The sequence below is a fragment of the Canis aureus genome, chromosome 10 (genome assembly GCF_053574225.1).
Source record: "Canis aureus isolate CA01 chromosome 10, VMU_Caureus_v.1.0, whole genome shotgun sequence".
In the NCBI taxonomy this organism is placed as follows: domain Eukaryota; kingdom Metazoa; phylum Chordata; class Mammalia; order Carnivora; family Canidae; genus Canis; species Canis aureus.
In genome coordinates this window covers 40,935,187-40,962,823 of record NC_135620.1, presented here as the reverse complement: position 1 = coordinate 40,962,823, position 27,637 = coordinate 40,935,187, and the positions used below count along the sequence as shown (strand labels likewise).

At 40.4% G+C, this 27,637-nt stretch overlaps 1 protein-coding gene and 1 long non-coding RNA gene across 6 annotated transcripts in view; one reads left to right on the top strand and one right to left on the bottom strand.

Moving 5' to 3' along the window:
* Nucleotides 1-20,154, bottom strand: part of LOC144322263 (uncharacterized) — a 64,929-nt gene extending 44,775 nt beyond the window's left edge. For 2 of the 3 annotated variants that reach the window (XR_013387849.1, XR_013387853.1), the window contains exons 1-2: nt 20,103-20,154; nt 16,902-17,086 (exon numbers count right to left, since the gene is read on the bottom strand). This is a non-coding gene — a long non-coding RNA (uncharacterized LOC144322263). Of the gene's footprint in view, nt 1-16,901; nt 17,087-19,672; nt 19,733-20,102 lie in introns of those variants that run through there. The other variant, XR_013387850.1, reaches the window with a different exon arrangement.
* The window catches only part of SLC24A2 (solute carrier family 24 member 2), a 240,492-nt gene that overhangs the window by 129,207 nt on the left and 83,648 nt on the right, over nt 1-27,637 (top strand). For all 3 annotated transcript variants that reach the window (XM_077912121.1, XM_077912119.1, XM_077912120.1), the window contains exons 3-4: nt 15,112-15,150; nt 17,730-17,838. In XM_077912121.1, the coding sequence (XP_077768247.1) occupies nt 15,112-15,150; nt 17,730-17,838 (148 nt within the window). The remainder of the gene's footprint in view (nt 1-15,111; nt 15,151-17,729; nt 17,839-27,637) is intronic.

The following is a 27,637-nucleotide window of genomic DNA, read 5'->3' as shown; positions in this document are numbered from 1 at the left end:
TTTTTTTTAAAGAACCAAATGGGGATCCCTGGGTGGCGCAGCGGTTTGGCGCCTGCCTTTGGCCCGGGGCGCGATCCTGGAGACCTGGGATCGAATCCCACGTCGGGCTCCCTGCATGGAGCCTGCTTCTCCCTCTGCCTGTCTCTGCCTCTCTGTCTCTCTCTGTGTAACTATCATGAATAAATAAATAAAATCTTTAAAAAAAAAAAAAAGAACCAAATGATTAGTGACCTGCTCTCAGTGGGATACACAGAGAAAGGAGGAAGTCTTGCAAATAAAATATTTTTAAATTAAGTTTTAATTTTAACTCCTATATAGTTATATTAGTTTCAGGTGTACAGTACAGTACAGTGATTCAGCAATTCCAAACACCACCCACTGCTCACAAGGACAAGTGCCCTCCTAATCCCCTCCACCTGCTCTCTGGTAACCACCAGCTTGTTCTCTGTCATTAAGAATCTATTTCTAGGTGTGTGTGTGTGAGTGTGTGTGTGTGTGTGTGTGTTTCTTTCTCCCTTTTTTCCTTTGCTGACTTGTTTTGTTTCTTAAATTCCACAAATGAGTGAAATAATATGGTATTTGTCTTTCTCTGACTAGCTTCTAAAATGGATATTTTGTTTTACATATAATTAACTAGATTTGGGGACAAAAGTATAAATACAAACATATTTGATCATATTGTCAAAAAAACCCACATAAGTAATATTAATCTGTCAATTCATCATCACCTATGACATATAAAATGCACACACACATATAGGACAATGCCCACATCCTCAGAAGACAGCATATGAAATGTGTAGGGGTGAAGATTGTCTTCAGTTTATTTTAAAATGATTCAGAAAAAAATAAACATATATTGATAAAGCAAATATAGAAAATGTTAATTATTGAATCTAAGCAGTGGGAATATGGCTGTTCATTGTATTTTTCTTATAACTTTGGTTTGAACATTTTTATTACAAAAACTTAGAGAATAAATATATTATTTTGAGAAAAAATGTTAACTTAAGCACAGCCTTTCACCTTCAGAGTGGATTTTCTTCAATTAATTGATGAGCATCATTCCCCTCAGGTCCAGTATATTTTTCATTGTGGTTTAGAATCTTGTCCAAAGATGTTCAATGTTACTACTATTATAATTTTGTAAATAATAAATGTTCAGTGATGACATTATACTTTATACAGCATTATATGGTTATTATCAGCATTTAAGAAGCTGTCTAGGCAATAAGCTCAATGTACTAGGGCCTGCTACAAAATGAAGTGTGTAGAACTATTTTGAGAAGTTCCTAATGGTTAAACCAAGGCTTCGGAGCCAGCAGTAGTTACAAAGAAAGCTTCTTCTACGGGATATTTCTCATGTTGTTGTCCCCTGATTGGACAACAAATTTTTTAATTCCAGCACTGAAAATAGTGCTGGACATTTGGCCAAGAAGATGGTACTAACCGTAATATCCACACCTCCTGGCTCTATTTGAACTGTAATGCAGTTAGGATTCCCAGAGCATATCTCTTCCATTTCTGTTACTACAAGGCTACATCTGCTTTCAATAGTATACAATTTCCACTATGCTATTGACAGATAACAGATAAGATATGCCCTAGGAGACCACAGCCACTATCTGGAACCAGAAGTTTTGTTTTAAGGTCTGAACCTTCCAACATCATTAGTTCATTACTATTTTACCAGCAAAAATAGAACACTATCTTCACTTAATGGCAGGCCTCAGTTTCATCTCACTTTTTCAATTTATACATTGCTTTTATGTGATTAGAAGGATGCACGATGTTTGAAAATACTCTTAAAATCATGTACATTTTGTTCAAAGAAAAGCTAATGATTAAAGCTCTAAATTTCCCTAAATAGTTTTATGAGGATTGGATGGCTCCCACTTACTGAATAAATTTCCTTCTATCCTGCGTGGAAGGTGAATTCAGAGGGTGTTTTATCTTTAGAGAATAAATAAATTTAGAGAATGCAAAGAGAGTGGTGTCTTAGACCCAAGTGAGTAAGTACATGAGAAATGTTCAACATCATAAGCCATTAGAGAAATGCACATTAAAATCACAATGAGATATCACTGCACCTATTAGAATAACTAAAATAAATAATGACAATACCAGACACTAGCAAGAATGCAGAAGAGCTGGATCATTCACATATTGCTGGTGGGAATATAAAATGCTATGGCCACTCTAGAAAATAGTCGGGCACTTTTTTTCTGAAACTAAAAATGGTCTCATGACCCAGAACTTATATTCTTGGGCATAGATCCCACAGACATGAGACTTATTTTATTTTATTTTATTTTATTTTATTTTATTTTATTTTATTTATTCATGAGAGACACACAGGGAGAGGCAGAGACACAGGCAGAGGGAGAAGCAGGCCTCTCACAGGGATCCCAATGTGGGACTCGATCCTGGACCCCGGGATCATGCCCTGAGCCAAAGGCAGACACTTGACCACTGAGCCACCCAGGTGTCCCAAAACTTGTTTTTATGTAGAAATTGGTACATCTGTATTCATAGTTTCATTCACAGTGGTTCCAAACTGGAAACTATCCAAAGGCCCTTAGATAGGAGGATATGAGACATCCATACCATAGAATACTACTCAACAGTACAAAAGAAATAAATTATTGATACATGCAACAGCTTGGATGAACTTCAAGGTAGTTGTATTGGGTGGAAAAAGCCAGTCTTATAAAGGATACATACTGGGATCCCTGGGTGGCGCGGTGGTTTAGCGCCTGCCTTTGGTCCAGGGCGCGATCCTGAAGACCCGGGATTGAATCCCATGTCGGGCTCCCGGTGCATGGAGCCTCTTTCTCCCTCTGCCTAAGTCCCTGCCTCTCTCTCTCTCTCTCTCTCTCTCTCTCTCTCTGTGACTATCATAAATAAATAAAAATTTTAAAAAAAGGATACATACTGCATGATTCCACTTATGTAACAATCATGAAAAAACTTGGAGAGGTGAATTCCAGGTCAGTAGTAAGGGATGAGGAGAGGGGATGGGTAGAGCTATGAAGGAATAGCACAAGGGAAGCTCGTGGTAAATGGTACAGCTAAGTATCTTAATTCCAGTGGTGTTTACATGAAGCTACACATGTGATTAAATTGTATAGGGTGACACACACGCCATACACAATCACAAGTAAATGCACATATAACTGGTGAAATCTGAATGAACTCTATAGACTGTACCAATGTCAGTTTCTTGGCTGTGATATTGTACTATGGGTAATGTGAGATGTTATCCCGGGTGGAGACTAGGTGTGGGTGCAGAGGATGTCCCTGTACATTTTTCTTTGCAACAATAATTGGTTGTATTTTTCTGTAGTTATCTGTTAATCTATGATTGTTTCAAAGTGAAAAGTTTCTTTTAAGTGCTTCCTATGAGTCCCTACCACCTAGGATTATGAGGAGGATGAGCATATAGCACAATTATCTCAAGCGTGGCTAGTGCTCAGCAAAAGGCAGCAGGGGTTTTGTATGTTAACTCTGATGTCACTACTTAATTGGAAGACTGTCTGAGAAGAGAGATTTAAACTTGAATATAAGTTCCATGAGAACAAGGAATTGGGCTGTTTTGTTCGCTGTTGTATCCTCATACCTAGAATAGTTTAGCACATATAAATAAGGTGCTCATCAAGTATGTGTTGGAGACAGTATGAAAGAGTGATTTTGAAGATACCATGAAGGAAGATGTGTAGCAAATGGAGCAAGAGGGCATAACTTCATCATACCCAGGGTAGGACACAAATAAGAGCTAAAATGGCAATTTGCCAGGACTGCCTTCTGGCTAGGAAAGATAAGTGAGCTGAGATGTTGAGGATAAATTTAAATCTCAATAGGACTCTCACTTCCCTTGATTGCATCAGTCTTAGGGGGACAATTGAGACTGTAACCACTGTCACATCAAGCCAGTTGGGGGGACTCCTAGTTCCCAGGGTGCACAGGTATCTCATGGTCAATGCCCAATGGAGCTGTTCCTTATTACCATGTTTCCACTTATTACATGGTGGCTTTATTCTGTTCATTGCTTCCACCAGGTGAACGAGATCACTACTGCTATACTCCTCTGCCATGAGCAGTACAGGTCCACCCTGCATTGGACCACCAACAGGAAGATGGGCTCTCTCCGGTTAAAGGACCCATGCAATTGTGACTGGGTCCATGGTCACAGGGACTAATCCAAAGAATTATTAGCTGATGCCACTCACTATTAGTCAAAATAGTTTCTGCTGACCTTGGCCTAAGCCCCAACACTGGATCCAGGGCCCTCAACCCTTTTCCATCTCAAGATGAGTTTCCTGCCTCTTTGAGCATCTCCTTGCTTGCAAAGCTCTAGATCGACACCTCTTTGTAACTGTCAATCAAAATATCAATGTTCAGGGATCCCTGGGTGGCTCAGCAGTTTAGCGCCTGCCTTCAGCCCAGGGTGTGATCCTGGAGTCCCGGGATCAGGTCCCACATCAGGCTTCCTGCATGGAGCCTGCTTCTCCCTCTGCCTGTGTCTCTGCCTCTCTCTGTGTGTCTCTCATGAATAAATAAATAAAAGCTTAAAAAAAAAGACATCAATGTTCAGTGTTACGAAGACACCCATGTTCAAGAGAATTAGAGTCCTAGCCAAACAAACAAAATGGCAATCTCCAGCAATCAAGAATAAGTGTGAAATGCCAATTTTAAAATAGGAGTTCAAAAAATAAAAAAATAAAAAATAAATAAAATAAAATAAGAGTTCAAAGAAGGAAGGTTTTATATTATTACATTTCCATAGGAATGAAGAAATAGAGGCCTGGTCGGTACATCTCAGAAACCGGAGGAGAATGAGTCAAGAAACAGTGGGTCATTAGCAATATCAAATGATAAGAGAAAAGTGACATAGTTCAGTGTTAGGCTGAAAAAAAAGCCACTTGCCTCCAGCTTGGTGATATTTGATCATAAAGGCTCATTAAAAAAATAGATCTAATTTCACTTATTTATTTTTAAACATGCATCTAGCACCATTGTGCTAGGTACTGTGGAATAATATAAAATGGGGGGAAAATGGCCTCTGCCCTCAGAGGGTACTCTATAACAAGACAGAGAGAGAAATAAGACAAAAAACGTAAAAGAATGAACAAGGAAGCAAATAGGGAGATTCACCAAGTATGAATGGAATATGGATGTAGCCAAGCAGTGTCCCATCTCCATGACATGAGTGATCTTAATTCCCTCCTGGGCTCTCTTGGGAATAGGAGAGCAGGTCAAGAAATGGGACCAATTCTCAATATCAGTACATTTTCAACAGGAAATGTTGTGTAATTCATGTTTGCACCCTTTGTTGTTTTCCCAAAGTTTAATTACCTTTCATTTGTATCGTTAAATATTTAAATTGGGTTTACGCAATACACATTTGCTTCCTGAGAATTCCAAAACCATGTTCAGCAAATCTGGCATCTCTTATTTGCTGCGCATGTGGAAATTGTGTCACATCCTGTAGGAACCAGGTGCTGGTATGGTGCCAATGAAATTTCTAGGATCACAAGTTAAAATGTGGTGGAGAGGGAACCCTGGGTGGCGCAGCGGTTTAGCACCTGACTTTGGCCCAGGGCACGATCCTGGAGACCCCGGATGGAATCCCACGTCGGGCTCCCGGGGCATGGAGCCCGCTTCTCCCTCTGCCTATGTCTCTGCCTCTCTCTCTCTCTCTGTATGACTATCATAAATAAATAAAAATTTAAAAAAAATTAAAAAAATAAAATTAAAAAATAAAATGTGGTGGAGAAAAAGTATGTTGTATTCATGAGGTTACACTGTATCTAGGAGATCATCAAAGTGAAAAGTTACATATACCAAAATCATGAAGTTATGTTCAAATTATAGTCTTTTGTTCTTCTTGGAGTTCAGAGTTTCACTTTTTCTCTTTTTTGTCTTTAAAAATGTGAAAGTTCTTTTACAAACTTTGTTGCTAATAATATTGCCAAAAAATAATCACACTTCCAATTTTATTACTTTCAAGTTGCACTTTAAATATTTAGTGCCCTTGATGAGATGAGCACTGGGAGTTACACTATATGGTGGCAAATTAAATTTAAATAAAATCTTTTTTAAAAAATAAAATAAGTATTTAGTGCCTTGTTCTATATGTTGGATTTGTAATTCTATAGAATCATGTTCTTTATCTTCTTCATAGTCTTTGCTAGCTTCTCTTCAAACAGAAGGCATGTTTTTGTGTAATTAATAAATTAGTCATAAAGTTGTTCACAAAACTTTGTGAACATAACCTAATTTATGGTTAGACCACAGTTAATTCACTTATGTGTATACCCTTAAATATAACACTTAATTTTAAGTGATCTAACTACTATCCATTACATCTAGTTAATTTTACATAACATATTCTGGGATGTGAGCTCCATGAGGATAGAGATATTTTTCCAGTTCTGGTCACATATGTATACCTAGAATCTGGAAAAATACCTGGCATATAAGTAAGTAAGTGTCCAATAAATATTACCAAATAAGTATTGTTAAAGGATTGAATTTTTTAAATTCAAAACTTCCTATTCAGAGTTTCCCATTGATGATAATATGAGACACTGTATGATTATTTAATTTTTTTGAGATGTTCTTCCCTTGAAACAAAGAAACAGCAGTAGTCCTCCAAGTAACAGAAATAAATTGAAGACTGAGCACACTGTGCCTCCAAATAAACAATATAGACTAGTATCGTGCACCCACAGTGACAAATGGGACCACAAGAGGGCTCCACTTTTCCCACCTACTGCTGAGCTATAAACTCCTCCATACAAGTCAACCTGCTATATGGATAATCTAATTTGCAGAGTTACTTGAAACTATACCATTGTGAAGGTCATAAAAAGTGCCTCCATGACCTTCAAGAGACAGAACCAATGATGAAAATTCATGACAATTGTAGGTGAGTCTAAATAATAATGCTGGGAAAGACAAAGAAAATAACCTCTACTCTTACTGCATTAGCAGGCATCAACTTTTTGTACCAAACACACACAAATAAAATCTCATTTTGCATTCACATCAATCACTTAACAATACCATTTTCTGGCCTCCATTGGAAGTCAGAACTCATTAATAGCTCTTAATGAACATAAATTTTTTATTGCATTTGGAATCTAGTGCCTCCAGCTCCTTTCCACAGGCCACAGCAAGGAAAAACCCCACTTTCTTGTTTCTTCTGTGCTTAAAGCTCTGGAGCCCAGCTGTCTGAATTCATATCCCAACTCTGCCATGAACTGGCTGTGTGGCCTTGAACAAATTAACCAACCTCCATCAGCCTCAAGGTCCCTTATGTATTAAAGGTGGCAGGAGTGGTTATAATACCTATTTTGAGGGTTCAATGAGATATTTCTATATAAAGCACTTGGCACAAGTTGAACTTTCAATAAATGCTATCCATGATGACTGGAATCTGTTTGATTTGCAGTAAATCCAGCACCAGCATTTGTTGGAGTTTTCTTTAAAATTCACACCCTCCTAGACACTCTTTCCTCCAAAGAAGCAAGACAATCCAGACGTAATATGTGAATGCATTTAGGGTTCTTTACTAGTCAAAGGATATTTGTGTGACTATAGCCAGAACACCACGAGCAGATTGTGTTTATTGGCATATCATAATGGTTCATTAGCATTTGTGAGAATTGCTCTAACAGTACAACAAAGTATATTAACAACATCTGGATTTGGGGGGTGGGGGAGATGAGAGATGACAGTGGTAGTTGGATTGCTAATCCCTAAATTAAGTGAATTAACGCAGAAGCTTAGTATCCTGAGTATAGAAACAGGCTAAGGAAACTCCCACTTATCTCTCTCCATTTATGAAATGAGGATTGCGGTTTTCTGTGTACCAACTTAATAAGTATTATTTTCTTAAAAAGAGAGAGAAGAGGGGCACCTGGATGGTAGTCGGTTAAGCATCCAACTCTTAGTTTCAGCTTGGGTCATGATCTCAGTTGGGGTTGTGGGATCCAGCCCCAGGTGTGGGGCTCTATGCTGAGTGCAGACTCTGCTTAGATTCTCTCTCTCCTCCTTCTCCACACACCACCTACCCCCCCAAAATAAATAAATAAATCTTTTTTAAAAGAGAAGAAATTAGTCTATGTTTACTTACTGATTGACAATAGCACATAAACAAGATAGATGATAGATGGATAAATGAATGGATAGATAGATGATAGATAGATAGAATAGAGACATGGGTGGCTCAGTCAGTTAAGCATCCGATTCTTGGTTTCAACTTGGGTCATGATCTCAGTCCTGAGGTGGAGCCCACGAGCTCAGCAGGGAGTCCGCTTAAAGATTCTCTCCCTCCGCCCCTTCCACCACACATAAACACGTGCATGTGTTCTCTCTCTCAAATAAATAAATCTTTTTTTAAGTATATTTAGAAGATAGACGGTAGACATTCACATTATATATATGATACGCAGAATTTTTTGATAATGATATATGATCTGTAAAGTGTGGAGACACTGATAATATACAACTATGTAGATTTCAGCTGGTTAGTCACTGTGCAATTCTGCATCTTGAAATTATGCTGTCCTCTTTGCCTTACTGGATATTCCCCAAATTGTATTTCCTAACAATTTTAGAGTAGATCACAGCAGATGCCCCATGCCATCTGTTATCAGCAGCTGCCCTCTCCTGGGGTAGGTTTTTTCGAGTTTTGCCTGGGACCTTATTTCACTCTTTGTCCAAATCATGACTTTCAACAGATGTGAGAGGTACTCATACTGGACATGTTCACAGATCCTCCCTGCGCAGCCTGGCTTCCTGGATTCAGAGAACTTCTAATGCAGAATGTTACCCAATGAGAAATGGCTTCAGCAGAAATTGAATTCATAGCTAAGCCTGTAGCCTTTCTGATCCAAATATTTCCCTTTTTCTTCTCACAAGCAACATCCTGAAAAGTGAAAGTATTAAACAGAAAACTTGCGGAGTTCCCAGGCTAAGAAGGGTCCTTTGGGTTCAAGTGTGGGTTTTGCTCTCTCTTTATTTTCCAACCTTCAGAGCTTCCTGATTGAAACCAGAGCCTCTAAGGTATGTGAGATGTGAAGTGCTGACATAGCCAATGCTGAATCCTTCAGACAATGCCAATTCATGGGAGCCAAGTCAAGAAAATGTAACCTGTTTTGTCGTCCCCTCCTCCCTCAGCTGCCGACTAGGATATGCCCAGTAAACCACCCTGCAGTGTCCTACACACATCACCTCTCACCATCCTGAAAACTGGAAGTTTCCTCCTCTCAGAAGCCACTCAGTTCTCTAATCCAGTTTACAACCGTGGACATGCTTTTGTCTTATAATATGTCATCATTCTGGGGCATCTGGGTGGCTCAGTTGGTTAAGCATCTGCCTTTGGCTCAGGTCATGGTTCTGGGGTCCTGGGATTGAGTCCTACATTGGGCTCCCTGCTCAGGGGAGAATCTGTTTCTCTCTCCCCCCTCTGTCCTTCCCCCACCTTGCTCTTGCACTCTCACGCACTCTCTCTCTCACTCTCAAATAAATAAAACCTTAAAAAATAATAATAATTTGTCATTATTCCTTCTTGTAACTCCTACTTTTTATTATAATGATAATGGAACTAATCCATAGTGCTTACTTTGTACCAAATGTTGGTCTAAGCACTTACATGTATTAATCCAAGTAACCCTTGCAACAAACTCTGAAATTGTTACTGCTAGTATCCCCATTTTACAGATGAGGAAACTAAAGCATAGAGAGATTAAGTAACTCATCCCTGGTCACATTGCCAATAAGTGACAAAAATAGGAAAATGAACCTGAACAGTGTGGTCCATATTCCTAACAACTATATGATGTCACTGCTCATCCTATATTATTTTCTTCTCTTTTAACAATTATTTAAAAGGCAAAAGATTGAGTTGCCTGGGTGCATTGGGCTGGGCATCTGACTCCTGATTTCAGCAGGGATCATGATCTCAGGGTCATGAGATCTAGCCTCGCATCAGGCAAGGAGTCTGCTTGAGAGTCTCTCCTCCCTCTGCCCCTGCTCGCTCTCTCTCTCTCTCTCTCAAAGAAATAAATACATCCTTAAACATAAAAAAATTAAAAGGCAAAATATTGTTCCTTAACTGTCACTGGCAATTTCATTTTACTCTGTCCATTTTGGGCAATATCTATTCTTCTGAATTTTTTTCTAGTATTCCAAATATTTCATGAACATAGGAATTACTCAAACAAACTGTTAAAAGGCTTTGCTTCCAAAATGTGAGCTTCCATTGCCACACTTTTTACTTATTTTCAACACTTTCTTCCCATTGCAATGTGTTTATTTTTTAAACTTCTTCCAATATGTTTCTTTAAACCAGAGTTGCGAAGTGGGTATTCCTGCATCCTGGGCTGCCACCTCTTGTAATTCATTAATCTGAGATTCTTACTTTGCTAATGGGCAGAGAGTGGGATAACTACATAAGCAACCAATAGAAAGGTTACTTGAACTTTAGTACATTCTTAGTAGTTCTTTCTTTAGGAATTAATTTAATCCCTCCTCCCTTAATGTTTTGGGGAATCCACTAAGACCAAAAAGGGAGGGAGACAGTGATGATTTTTGCATCTGATTAGTGGTAAGATTTCTTTTCCTTTTAGATTTTTAGGACTGAGGCTTTCACATTTTCCAACCCATAGACTTTGAGGTTTATTAGTCTCTTTCCAAGAGAGATGTTTTGAAAGTTATTGTTTGTTACAGCTAAATGCATTGAAAGAAAAAGGAGACATCATTTCATACTTCCTTGTTAATTTCTTAAACGAAAATCCATCATTCTCCTCCACCCAACCTTTCTAAGTTCCAAGGTGTCATGATAATGTCAGTTAAATATTGGATTAATATTTCTGATGGCTGGCATATATATTTTAGGTCACATTTAGGACAAAATAATGATATAGTACTTCCAGGTCCTTGATACAATAAATTCTGGTGCATTTCACAGATCTAGTGAGAGATTATAGTTGCAGAAGTTTATGGATGTTACTTGACTGTTGTGAATAGTCGCTTATCTCTGATGCCATTCCACTGTCCAGAAAAGCCACCCCTTATTTTACACAGATGTATTTTGGCTTATGAAATCTTCCCAGTGACTCATTTGATTATGTGATTTACAGGTGGGCAATTACTGGTCAGAATGAAACAAGGACTGTGTGGTCATGATGTAGCTACACTGTGTCATATTTGCCTAATGTTATATGTCTAAAGTGGAAGTGGGGGCCTGTATATGGAGAAGCCAGTGGTTTCTGAGGTCAAAGGAAGAGAGACAATTTGCGGATTTATGAATGGCTTATAGTGTTTAAAATGCTTTCTAAGTGGGCTGTTGTATAATGGGGGTCGGAACACTTTCACTTTCAAATAGATAGCAAAATTCCCATACAGAATTGGGGTTTCTCAATTGCCCAATCACTTGCAGTGATTAGGGAGGAGGCCAGTTTAAGATAAAGGGTTGAATTTCAGAGTATTTTCTTGTAAGTAAAAGGTGTATTCCTTATATCCTGGCCTAATGGATGTCCTGCTTTCATGAATGAAGAGGAGGATCTGTGTTGGTACAACAGAGCCTCAACCTGGGACCTTTGGGGATGCATTTTATGAACTCTTTTACATATTCCTCAAGAATTTCCATGTATGTTCTCAATTGGCTTAACAAATTTTTCCTGTGGCTGGCACAGCCTTTCAACTGACTACCAGGAATTGGGCTTTCAAATTAGCGCTGCCCAAAGATATGATATTTTGGGGGGTTTAAAATCAAAGGCATTTAAACACAAAATGGATAAGAAGAATGCCAACATTAATCCTTAAAGCCCCATTCGTCTTCTTTTGAAGAAGCTATTTTCTGTAGTGTACAGTGGCTTAAAATAAACTTGCCACATGTTCAGTGGCCCTGAAAATAAATTCACAACACTGAGGCCAACCCCAAAACCAAATAGTTAGCTCAATAATTCAGATGTTAGAAATACTACAGACTTATAAGCTTTGGCTATCCACATCTGAATCTTTTTTTATTTGTTATCTTCACCAGTTACTAACAGTGTAATTAAAACCCCTTTAAAATTGAGTTCCTGACCTAATCAGCAGTGCGTCTCTAGGACCACAAAGTGGTCACCTTAATGGGGCCATTAAGGTGAGGCTGGGCCAGGTGAGAATGAGGGATGATCAGATGCGTGTGAACCCCTAAAAATGAGGGGCACATTTCATGTGGCACATTTCTCATCTTTTCTACAACAGAGCTACATAAAAGGAAAAGGGAGGTCTTAATGGCCTCAGTTGCCATTTCTGTATATAATGAAATATACATGTTGTAACCTGATGTATATTCATGTCTGCAAGTTACACTTGAAAGGAAACTAATGATGTCAACTTCTGCTGACATTCAACAGTGGGAGATTTTGAAAAGGATTTCAGACCTTGCGCTGCACTCAGTTTTTTCTTTGTAGAATCTATGTGCAAGGCCTTTTCTTTCCATTTATTGTGTCTCAGGATCCATCTTGCTTGCGAGAGAAAAAAGGAAGTCAATGGGGCAGATCTTTTTTCTCCCTTGCAGACCAAAAAACAGGTTTGATTTTTTTTTCCTTCCTCAAATATTTTCTTTAAATATATATTTTTAAAATCCAAAATCTGGGATGGTTAGGACTTTGTTCTCATAAAGACCACCCTGTTCTCTTACCCTTTTCATCCTGTTCCTTCATGTTCTATAGTGTCGCTGTGGTTATCAATCCCAGCTTATAATTATTTGTCTCCCATTTAGCCACAAGGTGTAAATTTGCTAACTGAAAAGGCGTGCTCTGACAGTTAATCTCCTCGTATGTCCAAAGGCTGGGCTTGCTGTACTGGATAACTTCCCTGGGGGATTGTTCTATAGAATGTGAGGCCATTTGTTGGGCTGTCTGATGTAGAAGAAGAGAAAATGAAAGGACCTGCCAGAGAGAAGAGAGTGGGATCATACAGTGCCTTCAGAGTAAAGAAGGGAAATCAAAGAACAATTTTAGGTCCACTTCAGTCTGCAGGCATGTTCCTGGGAGCTAGAGAATCAGTGATATTTTCTTATTCATGTTTTTAGAGAAGTCTCTGAGAGAGAGCCCCAAGTCAGGGGAATGGCAAATTTAGAATGCCCAGGGATGTGCTCAGAAATTACCACCAGTGCAGGGGCACCTGGGTGGCTCAGTTGGTTAGTATCTGTGTCTTGATTTCTGCTCAGGTCATGATATCAGGGTCATGGGATCGAGCCTGGTGTCGGGCTCTGTGCTGGGTGTGGAGCCTGCTTGGGATTCTCTCTCTCTCTCCCTCTCCCTCTGCCCCCCATCACCTCTCCCTCTCTTAAAAAAAAAAAAATACCACCAATGTAGAACACTTCTGTCTAGGCCTGAGAGTTAACAAGCTCTTTAAGGGCCCAACAAAAATGTTTAGAAAAAGTATGTGTTGATATCAACTCTAAAATCTAAACCATGGGGACACCTGGGTGGCTCAGTGGTTGAGCGTCTGCCTTCGGCTCAGGGCATGATCCTGGGATCCCGGAATCAAGTCCTGTGTTGGGCTCCCTGTGGGGAGCCTGCTTCTCCCTCTGCCTATGTCTCTGTCTCTCTCTGTGTCTCATGAATAAATAAAATCTTTTAAAAAGATAAAAATTTAAAAAATAAAATCTAAAAAAGGTAACCATAGAATTATTAAATGTTTAATTGAATGTCTATACATATTTAACATCAACTTCATTAAGTATGAAATTTAGTCTTCTTAAAAGTTACATTATCTGTGAAAACAAATTATGGATTCAGTTTCTCACGTTCCAAGATCTCAAGCATGCCGATCATGATTAAATGAATTGCATGTAGCCAATAATTTGAAATACAAAATTATGAAAGGATTATAAGAATCCTTTCCATTTTTGTACGCAGAAATGTATATTTTAGGTGGGATACTGGAGCATCTTAATGTTCTTATATAAAGACATGTGGTAGGATTGAAAAAGAGAGCCCAAGATTTATGAAGATTCTAAAACAGCTCTGTACCATGTCCTCATCTCTGTACATGATTGGTTATTCCTGAAGACATAGATCACCAAAGATACCAATGGGAAGGACCAGAGGCAACCTGGGAGCAGGGTTCCAGGTTGTTCTTGCTGTATGCAACCATAGTTGAGGTGTGGTGACAAAGGCAGCATAGTCTGAGCATGAGGAAGGTCAAAGGCACCTGCACATTGTTAGATCACAGGATGGTGCCCTGCTTCTGCTGAAGGAGTGTTCATACTAGGTTAACAAAGCAAAGCCATCCAGTTGGGTCATGTTGGTAGAACTCCAGTGTCCTTTTGTTGAAGTTGTGTTCTCTCCTAACAGATGACCAGGCCCATGGGTGCCCTTGTATTCAAGTCGACTTTTCTCTACTTGACAGATATTTCCATTTTTAGAATGGAAAACTTGAAGTGGTAGAGGCAGAAAAGGTGTATTATTTGAATTCTGCATGTGATGATCTTAGTCTTTAATTCAGTGACCTAACTTCTCTTCAGGCTTTATTTTATTCACCATATATGGAGAAGTGAATGTTGGCTTCCTCCAAAATAGTTGGAAAATGATACTTCCTTGTAATGTCAACTCTTAACAATAACCACCAATAATTGGTATGATTCTTGCAGAATTTCTTTATATATACTAAAGTATTGTTAATTTATTTTTTCTATAAAATGACATGACCAATAAGGTTTTAATTTTTTTCAGTTGAATAGTATATCTTAGATATTTTTGCATGTCAATACATGTGTACTTACCTCATTTATTTTAATGACCACATGGTATTCCATTGCATGGATGGGCCATAATTGGTTGAACTGCCCTCAATTGCTGGGCATTGGGGATGGCCATTCAACTTTGAGCATTCAGAAGAATGTACCACGTGTCTAAATAAATCATTACATATTGGCTAGTCATCTATATCACTGGCCCCCTGTATTGGTTCCTTCCTGCCCAGAAGGAGAAAGAGCCAAATCTTCCCTTATAGTGATGTTTGTTATTAAATGTAAAACTTACTACATGTTACTTGTTGTTTATTTATTTATGTCTTTTGTTTTTGCCTTTTTCTCTTATGCAGTCATCTACAGCCAGGGACAAGGATGAGCAGGCTCTACCGGTAGGAAGCAGTGGCTCTGTCTGTACCTGTCCGTGTGCCTGTGGAGAGTGTGGGAGGGGGTGGGAGGAGGAGAGTTCATGTGCTCAACAAACCATCCTCCCCCTTGGGATACTTAAATGGCTTAATCTACCAGTATATATGTATATTCAGTCCTGTAATTAGTGTCAACTGTATTCTGATATTTACTGATACTCAAATTATTTATGAGACTAGATTTCAAAAAGTTTGAGTTCTCTCTTTTATTTGTCATAACCCTTTATATGACTTGAAAGAGTGAAATATTTCCAAATTGCATCCCATGGGATGTTGAGCTGATATTTGGGGACAGTGTGGGATCTAAAAATGCTTGATATCTATTTTTTATGTATCTGCATGCACTTAATTTTGGGTTGGAAATTTCTTTTGGTTCCATCAAAAGAAATGCTGCATGAGAGCTGTGTATTTAATATATACATAAGACCCAAAAAAATGCTTTAAGTTGTTCTACAGATAAAATTCTTTGCCAGTGAAGATCTCCCCAGCAAAGTTCTTCCAGTTTCCTAGAATGAGCATAGTAACAGTGATTATGACAAATTATTAACAACAAACACATTTTCCAGTGCCTATCCAATTAACACATCACATTCTGTAATGTGCAACATGGCAAGGGAATGACCTTCAGAGTTTTTGTGTTCAGCCTTCAAACAGTGATTACATTTCAACTAGATCCAAGTCTCTCAACCTTGCCCTAAAATATTTTGAACCTAAATCATCTAAATCAAATATTACAATGCATTAAAAAGAGTTACAGATTTTAAAGACTGATAAAACTAGTAATAAAGATACATATGACCCATCCATCCTCCTGTAGTGCTCAGTGCAAAGACTTAGGATATTCACTGAGAGCCCATCAGATATACCAGACCTGGACTATGGATACAGACCCAGTCTCTTCCTTTAAGAAACTCATGATCTATTTCACCATTGAGACACCAGTAATCTCCTCTGATTCTTCTTCAATCAGAGTTAGGAATATGATTTCTGATAGAATATCACTTATGATAAAATCACACCAAGAAATCCACGTTTCTCCATGTATCTCACACTGGCATTTTACCCATACTTCAAGTTACCGTGGATTTCACATTTGTTCCCAAATGTCTGGACCATGATTGTTAATAAGTTTTCTACAAAATAGGAGACCTCTGGGCACTGTCCAAATTAACCAAGTTAACCAGATTTCTTTAGCGTTACACTTAGTGGTCTAATGTGTATCTTAAAATGCTAAAGGTGGGTTGATCCAGGATATAGCGCTTGCCAAATATATTCGATTGTGAAGTCTCTTGGGGGACTCTTATTGGGAAGCCCCCTTGTGGATCTTGACTATGATGGAATAAATATTGGAAAACCCTATAATGTAGATAGTTGAGAGAGTTCATGGGAAATTGTATTTTATTTTTAGCTGGCCCCAGAAAAATTTCATGTCAGGATTTTTGGATCAGAAGTTCAATAAGCAATTAATTCCTTCGCATTACCTTGCCTCGTTCCCTCTTAAATCTGGCTGTCTGTAAAGCTCAGCTGCTTCTAAAGTCTCTTCCCCTGTGAGAACTAGCACAAAACCAACCAAAGGGAGAGAAAGCAGTTCCTACTCAGGATAAAAATCCATCAAATCCTGAGGGTTTAGGGTGTCTTTTTTTAGATTGCATTTGAAGATGCCATAAAAAGAGTTTGTCAGTAACCTTATCTGTACAAGTTTTTTATTCTCCTCTTACCTGTCAGTTTCACCTCATTGGCCAAAGGGTCATAATAGTAGTTTATGCAAAAGGAGTCCCTCCCTTGGAAGTCAGGAGATTTTTTTCCTTCAAATCTTTCTTGATATAGAGCATAGGGCTTCATGAATTAGAACTGTGGCCCCCAGAGTAGAGATGAGGTTCCCCAGGAGATATGCGAGCTATTCCTTTGGGGAGCAAGGAGAAAAAATTAGCACCTCTATCACTTATTTTCTATATTTTTCTTCATAGTTTCTGTTTTTGCGAATGTTTTATAATAGATATGCTCATATTTTGGTATGTGTGGATATAGAGACAGAGATAGATACATACATGCATACTCAAAAACTTTACAGTTAGGGTGCACATCTAAACATTTTAGAGACCATCCACCAGTTCAGAAAACAAATTTTGAGGGGCACAAACCTGAGATCCACTTCTCTATTCTCCATTTTTTGTCTGTGTGACCCAGACATCTCATTTTACTTCTCTGAGACAGTTTCCAAATCTGTCTAAAGGGAAGAATGACCATATCTAGTTCTGAGGGCTCATTCTGAAGTTGCGATAAACTAGTGGAGGTGAAGCATATAGCACAATGACCATTAAGTAAGCTCCCAAAACAGGGGGGGTGGGTAGTAATTAATTCATTTAGGATGTGAGAAAGCCATTCCTTTGCAGGATTTGAAATGTACTTTGAATATCTTTTGGACCATAGAGTGTCATCATGTGACAGAAATGAGTGACTACCAGACTAAGTGAGATCTTATCTGTAATGCACTTGCCAATAGTTGCCAAGAACTAATAGCATCTTTGTCTGGTTTCTCTGCTCAGGCTAAGCCACGTCTCCAACGAGGTGGAAGTTCTGCCTCCCTCCACAACAGTCTCATGAGGAATAGCATCTTCCAGCTCATGATTCACACCCTTGACCCACTCGCTGAAGGTAAATGTCAGGCATTAGTTTGGGAGCTTGTTTTGGGGGAAAAAGGATGTAAAAAGGCTTCTTTTCAGAAAACATCTTTACGCTTCCATCACACAAGCCTGCCAGTGTCCTCGTGTGGAGCATCTGCCCTGGCCCCTTGGTGTGCTTTATCTGCAACAGCCTCAGTTCACAATTGGAGAGTTTTGTACCAGGAGTAGGATCTGAAGTCTGTGTACAGATTCTGTCTTTTGATGCCGGCAGCATAAAGAGTTTATTATGAGGCCGAGAAGACAAAAAGGGTTCTCTTCCTCCCAGCTGGAGTGACAATTCTCTTTCATCATCCCTCCTAAGTTCCCAAATGAAGTTGTATATGAAGATTAATTTTTAAAATTACATTTTTAAAAAAAGAGAGGGAGAAGAGAACTCTATGACTTAGGGCCATGAATATTTGGGGGAATGATGTTCACCGTAGAACACTGATATTGTCCTGATTCTTTGGCAGCTGGAGGGTGGTATGTGAGCTAAGCATCCAAAGAGCCTTCTCAAAGGTAACTGCTTAGGATCAGTCTCAAAAGGCCTGGTTCACCTCCTAGGGTAAATGAACCATTACAAAGAATCCAGTATTGTGTTCTTCAAGTTATACTCATTCATAATAAAGGCAGATTCATCCTGTTTCTTAACTTGCGTAACTGTCGTAAAAATTTGCTTTTCCAGTAAGTAGGTATCTTATGTGTCAAATAGATGTCAGAGGCTGTTAGCAAGGGGTTCAAATGTAAGCTAGTGTGTTCTCCCTTCATCTCTGGACCTTGTAATTGGGCCTGATATTACATGGGGACTAACAGGGATCATTGGAAGAGCATGGCCTGGGATGAGATTCTCAAATCATATCACATAAGTCAGAGCTCTTACCCAAAACAAAGCTTTGCTGAATAATTTCAAGGGTACAGGTCATCAAGAGATTCAGATGAAGGAAAGAAAATATGGGAACCTCAAGAACAGCTCCCCATATCCTGTCTTCCCTTATTAAATACACCTCCCACCCAGAATGATAGGTGAAGATCATGGGATCACCACTCACTACAAAGCATTTTGATTATGAAACATCCCCATTTTATACTTCGGAGAGTTATATAGTTGATGTGATATTCTCCAGGGAGCCCTGCTTCATAGGTACTGGGTCCTATTTACTAGAGGTAATCTTGAGCCAGGGGCATCCTGAATATCATTACTCTCTTAACCCAGAGGCCCACTAGATGAGGGAATTACACCTGGTCACTAGCCTTCTTTTTATTCCCCTGGGTCTCCCACCACCACCACCACCACCACCCCAGAGAAGGGAGCAAAGGGATGGCAGGCCAACTTCCTCCTAGCTGCTAAGCAGTTGTGTGACTTTGGGCAACTTTGAGCCTCTCTAGTACTTGGTTTCTTCATCTAGAGTAAGAGTTACCTTCATCTAACGTTTTACAGTTGATAAAGCATTTTCACACCTGTGAACTTAGGCTTCGTAATTCCTCTTCATAGCCAACATTATTATTCTAATTGTGTAAGATATCATACCACCCAAGTAGATCTCAATTTGGCCCCCTCTCTCTCTGCTAGCTGTTGATTCCAAGCCATCCTCATTGCTTCCTGGCTTCCTGTGGGGCCTTCCTAACTGGTTTCCTAGTGCCTCCTTGCCTCCTCCACTGCATATTTTTCACATGTCACCCCAAATAATCCTCTTAAAAAGTAAATCAAATTATGTCACTCCTACTTATAACCCACAGTGGCTTTCCATATGGCTCTTGGAAAAATTGTGAAATATTTCTCATGGTGTATATGATCTGCCTTTTCCCCCAAACTCAGTTTGACTCACTATGCTTTAGCCACAGAGGCCTTTCCATCTTCAGACAGGTACTCCTTTCCTGCCTTGGAATCTTTCCATGGGTTGTTACCCCCACCCAGAATCCTTTGCTTTCTCCCACTATCTTCCACTGCCCCTCCCCATTCTTTTTTTTTTAACATTTTATTTATTTATTCATATGAAACACAGAGAGAGAGAGAGGCAGAGACATAGACAGAGGGAGAAGCAAGCTCCCTGAGGGGAGCCCAATGTGGGACTCTATCCCAGGACCCCGGGATCACAGCCTGAGCCAAAGGCAGACACTCAGCTACTGGGCCACCCAGATCCCCCTCCCACCCCATTCTTCAGCAAGCTGTCCACAGAACACTTCCCAGCCACCCAGTATAAGTCAGGGCCCCAATCCTCATCTCTCCGCGCACTCTTCATTTTCCCTATCACTCACATTATAATTTGCGTGATTGTTTGTTTACTGTCTCCTCTACGATGCAGTAAATTCTAGAACAGGAACTCTATTCTATTCACTAGTTTCCCCCTAAATTCTAGCGGAGTGCTGCTGAAACTCAAGAAAGATTAAGTAACGTGGCCAATGTCAGGCTTTTGACCTGATATTCATAGAATTTCAAAGCCCTCTAAAGCCCCATGGCTTGTATCTTGGTTATTTTGAGCCACCATCTTTCCTACCCCATCACCCTAAATAGGACCATATGAGCGAAGAACCATTTTATCTGCCCCAACGTGATTATGAGCAGGCAACTGAGTACATTTATTTTTTGCAAGGCAGTATTATGTAGTAATTAAGAGGACAGACTCCAGAGCCAAACTCTCTGACTGTAGATCTCAGCTCTGCATTTACTAGCTGTGTGACCTTGGACAAGTTATCTAATCTCTCTGTACCTCAGTTTCCTCATCTATAAAATCAGGATATCTATTGCATAGGGCTGTTGTAAGGATTAAAGGAGTGAATATACATAAAGCATTTAGCACACTGCCTAGCAGGTCATAAGTACCACATACAGGTTTAGAATCACTCTGTTTCATTATTTTGAAAATTAATGCATCATGTAATTCTTTTTTTTTTTAGATTTTATTTATTTATTTATTTGAGGGAGAGAGTGAGTGGGGGGAAAGGCAGAGGGAGAAGGACATGACCTTGAGATCATGACCTGAGAGGAAACCAAGTCTGATGCTTCACCAACTGAACCACCCAAGTGCCCCGATTCTTTTTAATTTAAAATGTCCAAAAGGCTATAATAAATAAGTCTTTCTCCTCCATCAACCTCCTAATTTTCTTCAGTCTCCCAATTCTCCCCAGAGAAAACCACCCAGAAACCAATTCTCGGGGCTCATTCCAGAGATGGTTTATGAATATACAGCTCTATGTGTGCACACCCATGCGTGCGTGTGTATGTGTGTGTGTGTGTCTGTGTGTCTGTGTGTATCCTTGCCCACAGGTCCCAAAAATCTAAATTTCTCTGGTGTTTGTTTGGGAGAGTTCAGTCTCTGATAGGGCTTGTTTTTGTTCATCCTCATTCATAGAGGAGGTTATGCTTTGTTTCTGTGAGATAAGAGAAAGTGAATCTGGGTTTGTCTCGGAGTCGGGCCATCGGTGATTTTCCGAAACACCTGGCCCTTGTGGTGCTGTGTGCAATTAAAGTGTTTGTTCCTGCTATAGCAAGATGCGCCTTTGGAATCCAGCGCCTGCTTTCAAGGTGAAAACTCCCCCTGAAAGACGGGGAGCGCTCTAGTGGCGTGAATCTGAGAGAATGCTGAGAGCCATAATCAGTTCTGGACTTGAGTGATTAGAAAATATGGAAAGCACTTCAATGCTTTAAAATTGCTCCATAGCACCCGGCCAAGAAAACAGATTGCTCTGGTATTTTTCCCCAAAAATTCACAATCATTTTCCATTCCAAGAACAGCCAAAAAAATTAACCCACGGCTCTCAGAAATAGTCATCTCTCTTTTAGTTTGCATCTAATCACTTGAATTCGCACGTCCTCGTGCCAAACTGTCACCTTTTAACAATATAGAGCGTGCTGGTTACATCACCAGTTGATGGCTTGAACGCTGCAGTGGCTACCCTATTACACTGAAGGGCAGGTCACTGATGCTCCTGGCGTCCACATGGCATGCAGTGTTCACAGAGGGCAGTTTTCTGCTTCATCTGGAAACATCATCAGTGGCTTACAAAAAGACCTCTGTCCCTTGGTCTCATCTGTTCCGCTCAAGTGTTCCTGTCTTCCACAACCCAGTGATAGAGCCATTGCCTTAACTGGTGGTTGGTTTGGCCCCTGAGCCTGAGTCACCAGATCCATCAGTATCTGTGTTTCCCTTATCTATTGATATGTAACAAAGCATCCAAGAGGCAGGTGGCTTAGAAGCACCACGGTATTATTATTTGCTCCTGATTTCTTGCATCAGGAATTTGAACAGGGATCAGTGGGCTGATTCTTCTATTCCATGTGGTATTGATGGAGCTCATTTGATGTTATCCAGCTATTAGATGGTCTGATTAGAAGGTCCAGAAGGGCCTCACACTCACACCTGGCACCTTTGAAGGCACAAGTGGAAGGCTGGGCTCAGCTGGAACTCCCTCTGACTCTTCATGTTGTCTCAGGGCCTTTCCACATGGTTGGATGCAGTGGCTCGGGGCTCCAAGAGCAAATCTCCCAAGAGGCCCAGGTATAAGCTGCAAGGTTTCCAGTGACCTAGCCTGAGAAGTCCCTGAATGTCACTTCTGCATTCTACCAATCAAGCTGTCACAAAGGCCAGCCCAGACTCTGGGACAGGAGGAGGAGACTTTGCCTCTCAGTGGAAGACACCAAAGAACTTGAAGCTACCTTTAATCTAACCCAGTCTGTTTTGGGGGCACATACCAATTGATCATTGATTGGTTCCTGTGTTCATTGGTGTGCTCTGAATAGACCACACTGTTGGGAAGGGACAGAGCCATAGTCAGCCTCCCTTGGATGAAGGTTTAGTCCAAAGCAAGACTGAACAGTGTCTTTCCAGGGCCACAAAATGAACAGAATATTGTTCATGAAAGAAAGGAATCTGCTTATAGCTTACATAAATGGTTGGAATAAGGAATTTGTTTCTTTCATAAGAAAGCCCTAGAAAGCTAGCATTATCAATTTTGGGGGTCACAGGATGGCTGTCTAAATTGATGTTTCTAATAAATTCAGTGTCTCATATTGATTTTAACATTTTCTTTAAACAAGCCATCATATTTACCAAGATATACATCTTTATGAACCTAAAATAAGGATGCTGGGTATAGCACTTTTAGGTTGGATAGCTTCTACTATCAATTTGTCTAAATATTAATACCACGAACTAATATTTGCAGAATTCTTACTATGACCCAGGCCCTATGCTGAGTGCTCTACATAAGCCGTCTCATGTGATCCTTACATTAGCCCTACTCCATCATTCAGAGAAGGACACCAAAGTGTAAAGAGATCATGTCTTGCCTCACCAAGTGATACAGGCAGTAAATGGCAGAGCCACAGTTTGAACCCTATATCTGCCAGACTCTAAACCTGTGTTTATGCTTCTTGATCTCTGCTGCCTTGGGTAATCTCATGTCCAACTCTGTGTTCCCTGTTGTCCTGGTGTAGATCCCAGCCCAAATAACAGGAGCTCTGACCAACCCCTGGACCAGTTATACACTCGGTTTGTAACATGTGAAATTCCCATACATACACCTTTGCAGCAAGGCCCGTCTTAGCCTTGACTCCTCCCATCACAGCCCCACACCGTGAGTTCCAGACATTCTCCTAGGCCCTCCATGCACCTTGACTCCTCCCTCAGCTGCCGCTCAAGTACATGTATTACTGTTGATCTACCTGTCCAGGATGACATGGTACCCCATGGATAACCCTGCAGTTCCAGGAAAGGCCAATGACTGCATGATGGAATGGGGAGACTGATGGGGGAGGAGGCACACAGAATGCCATTAGAGATTGGCTCTATAGCTATGAGGAGGTCAGCCTGTGGTCCAAAAGTCAGTCTGCCTGGGTCCAAATCCTGACTCAACCTCTTGCTCTGAGACCTTCAGAAAGCTTCTCAATCTCATTGGGCCTCAGTTTTCTCACTTTTAAAATGGGGTAATGATAGCACCACCAGCATATGTTTATGATTCACATTGCTCCAGCTTTTAGTGCCTTGGTTTCTTCACCTGTAAAGGGTAATGATAGTTCTGCTATCAAACATGTATGGTGAACATTCAATACAATAGTATCCCCAAATCATTAAATTGGTGCTCACTGAGTGTAGGCAGTGATTTCCCAGTTAAAATTGTGTTCAGTGTCATGAAATAAAATCCAACTGCAGTGGGTTAATTTAAGAGGTTTCTCTAAGACTTGATTTTTTTTTTTTGGAAAAGTTTTAGGTTCACAACATAATTGAGAGGAAGGTAAGAGATTTCCCATATACTGCTTACCCCCACACATGAACATCCTCCCTCATTATCAATGCCACTCACAAGTATGGTACCTTTGTTACCAGGAATGAACCTACAGTGACATTGTAATCACCCAAAGTCCATATTCACCTTAGGGTCCACTCTTGGTACTGTGTATTCTATGGGTTTAGGCAAATGAGAAATGACATATATCCATCATTATAATATCAAACCGAGTGTTTTCTTGCCCTAAAAATCCTCTGTGCTTTGCCTGCTCATGCTTCTCATATGTTCATGCACACACCCCTGGCAACCACTGGTCTTTTCACTGTCTCCATAGTTTTGCCTTTTCTAGACTGTCACAGAGTTGGAATTGTACAGTAGATAGCCTTTCCAGATTGGCCTTAATATTTTTTTAGGGTTTCCTTTCTCTTATTTAACCAGAAGCCCAATAGGAAGCAGTCCAAGGCTGGTCACATAGCTCCAGTCTGCCATGAGGAACACAGTGTCCTTCCGTTTCTTCATTCTTCCATCCAGAGCTTGTTTCTCTCATCCTCATCTTCAGAAGAAGACAGCTGTTCCCCTTCAAATCCCCCCACCTATCATATCCTTATTCTGGGAAGAAGACAGTGCAGCTGTCTTTTTTTAATTGGAAGAACCTTAGTGTTCCCAGAAGCAGACTTCCACTTACACCACACAGGTCACAACAGAGCTATGTGACCACCCCAACTTACAAAGGAGCAAAAATGGGGCACTCTGCCTCCCCAAGCATGGAACTCCATGTAGATCCCAGTGAAGGTCAAATACGTTCCCTTCTTCTTCCTGTTCCTAGGAACCTTAATCCTCTCTTCTCGGGTGCCTGATTTACAAAGAAGAGATGTGATGTTCCCTTCTTTCTCCCTTTAAAGGGCTCTCTGTTGGCCCACAGGTCCAACTTTAATCCAGTGACCCCAGATCCTGCTCCGGAAAAGGCATGCCCCAAAACTTGCCATCTAAGAATCCTGGCTCCCCTAAAGTATCAGTAAAATCATGCCCAACCTCTGCTCAAAACCGTCTCACCAATGGTAAATACCCTGGTGCTTACCAAGGCCCTAAGGCCCCCGGAGCCCTGCCTGTCTTCCCTTCTCCCTTCCTTTCTGCCTTTCTCTGCTTTCCTCCCTCCCCCCTTCTCTCTTCCTCTCCCTTCCCACTTCTCTGGCTGCCCACCAGCTTCTTCTCACAAACTCCAAACACACTCTTGCGTCAGGGCTTTTGACATATTCCTTCTTCCCTCAGACATCCAAATACTCCCTGCCCTCCCTTCCTTCAAATCAGCCTTCATATGTCACCTGACCAGAGAGGCCTTATTCAATCAACCTTTGCAAAGTAGCAGGATCAAAATGATGATAATAAATCAGAGTTTCGGATCTTCCTTGACCTGCTTTATTATTTCTCTGTAATGCTCATCACCATGAATGTATTTGTGCATTGTTCACTGCCTGTCTCTCCCTCATATCTCTGACAGGACAGGACATGGGGCAGGCTGTATCTCCAGGGCCCAGCATACATATGGACCCCAATACAGATTTGTTGAATGCATTAGATGAGTGCTTGCCTTTATCATTTTTCTGCTGGAGAGCTCTCTGTCTGTAGCCATGTGGGCTATCTTAGCCCATGCCCGAGCAAAGGCTCTCTTTGGTTGGGACCACCTAAGTCCTCGTCAGTTGAGGGCTGTCCCTCCAATGGTGAATAGTAGTCATTTCTGCCATGGCCACCACTGTATCCCCTGCCTCTTGCATGGCACTGACATGAGGTAGATGCTCAGTCACTATTTGCTGGATGAGTGAATAAATCTCCCTCTGGTTCTGGCAATATTGCTATGGTGGGAAATGTTTGCTCTGTCTGCTGCCTTCTTTTTTCATTTTTGTTAAAGATTTTATTTATTCATGAGAGACACAGAGAGGCAGAGACATAGGCAGAGGGAGAAGCAGGCTTCCCTGGGGAGCCTGATGCAGAACTTGATCCCAGGACCCCGGGATCATGACCTGAGCCGAAGGGAGACACTCAACCACTGAGCCACCCAGGCATCCCTGTCTGTTGCCTTCCTGGTGAGTTCTGTTCACTTCCGCTTTTCTTTCCAAACTCTTGGTTCTCCTTTTTCATTTCCTTTTCCTTCCTTTGAGATAGCTTTGGCTCTTTTTCCCATTGCATTCCAGGGGCCTAATTTTCTATGTTCAAAGAATTACCATCATTCCGAAATTCTAAAAAGTTTATTTGAGTCTTTCATTCGTTTGTCAAAATCAAACACCTCTAAAATAGCTTCTACCACATAATGTTGTGTTAAACTGTGTGTGAGAAGGAAATCGCAAAAGGAGAAGCCCCTCATTCAATCTCTGTGGATTCGGGGATTATCTTCTACAGTTCCAGAAATTGCTCCTTCCTCGTAGAATTTTAAATGTGATTTACATTTTTTCATTGTAAAAACAACTTTATTAATAGCAAAATCTAACAAATAAGTACACCTGGTACCTTAGAAACACACAAGTGGAAATAATACTGGCCTACTGGGCTATAATTGAACTGAAGGATTATTTAACTACAGGGCTTGAGGCGGTTTAGAACAGCAGGGTCCCATGCCTGTATGTAATTCCCTTCGGGCTGTTTGTTGAGACAAAATCTTCAGAATCCCATAATGAAATGTCTGAAAATGACACTGTGCTCATACCTACCTTATTTGCTGTTAGACAGACAGACAGATGTTTCCCACTGTACATTCACTTCACGTTATCAGAGCCAATCTCACTGTTGTGACTTTCCAGCCAACACATTCATGTTACATTTATTCAGATTGGTTGGGGGAGCATCCTGGGAGCCTTTCTGTTGCCTTCCTGAAGGACAGTTTTGCTCCCTCCTTTCCCCCTCCAGTAGCTATTGTGACATCCCAGTGCCATCTGTCCTGTCTTTATCGGTCTGGCTCAGGCGGTGGGAGGTGAACGGGCAGCTTTGGTGACCTGAATTCCAGGACATCTCAATTGTAAAAGCCTCACAAATGAGTAGCAAATATCTCTTTTTCTCACTGTCTCCCCCCACAGGTTTTCAAACTTAAAAAAAAAAAAAAAATCAGCAGAACCTTTTGCTCAAAAGAATTCCCACAGGGAAGAGTAAAAAAAATGTTTCAAACTGTTAGAACTGTTAAGAGTTCACTCATGTCAAATCCTTTAGCAACATGCCTGATTCAATACCCTTCCTCTAGATCAGCGAAAATCAACATAAAAGCAATGAAGACACCATTTACAAAATGCAACAAAGCCACCAACTACCAAGCGTTAACCCAAAGGAAATATTTAAGAACGTTATAGCGCAAACAATAAGTAATCGGTTCTGAAGAACATAGAAAATCTAAATAAATGTTGATTCATTATAGAGTTTTCAGTTCTCCCCAAATTAAACTCTAAATGCAACTCAACCCTGATTGAAATCCTGAGAAGATATTTCATGGGACTTCATCACTTGGTTTGTAAATTTATAGAGAACAAGCAAAAGAAGAGCACAGACACTTTTCTGAAGATGAACAAAAAGGGGAAAATGCCCAT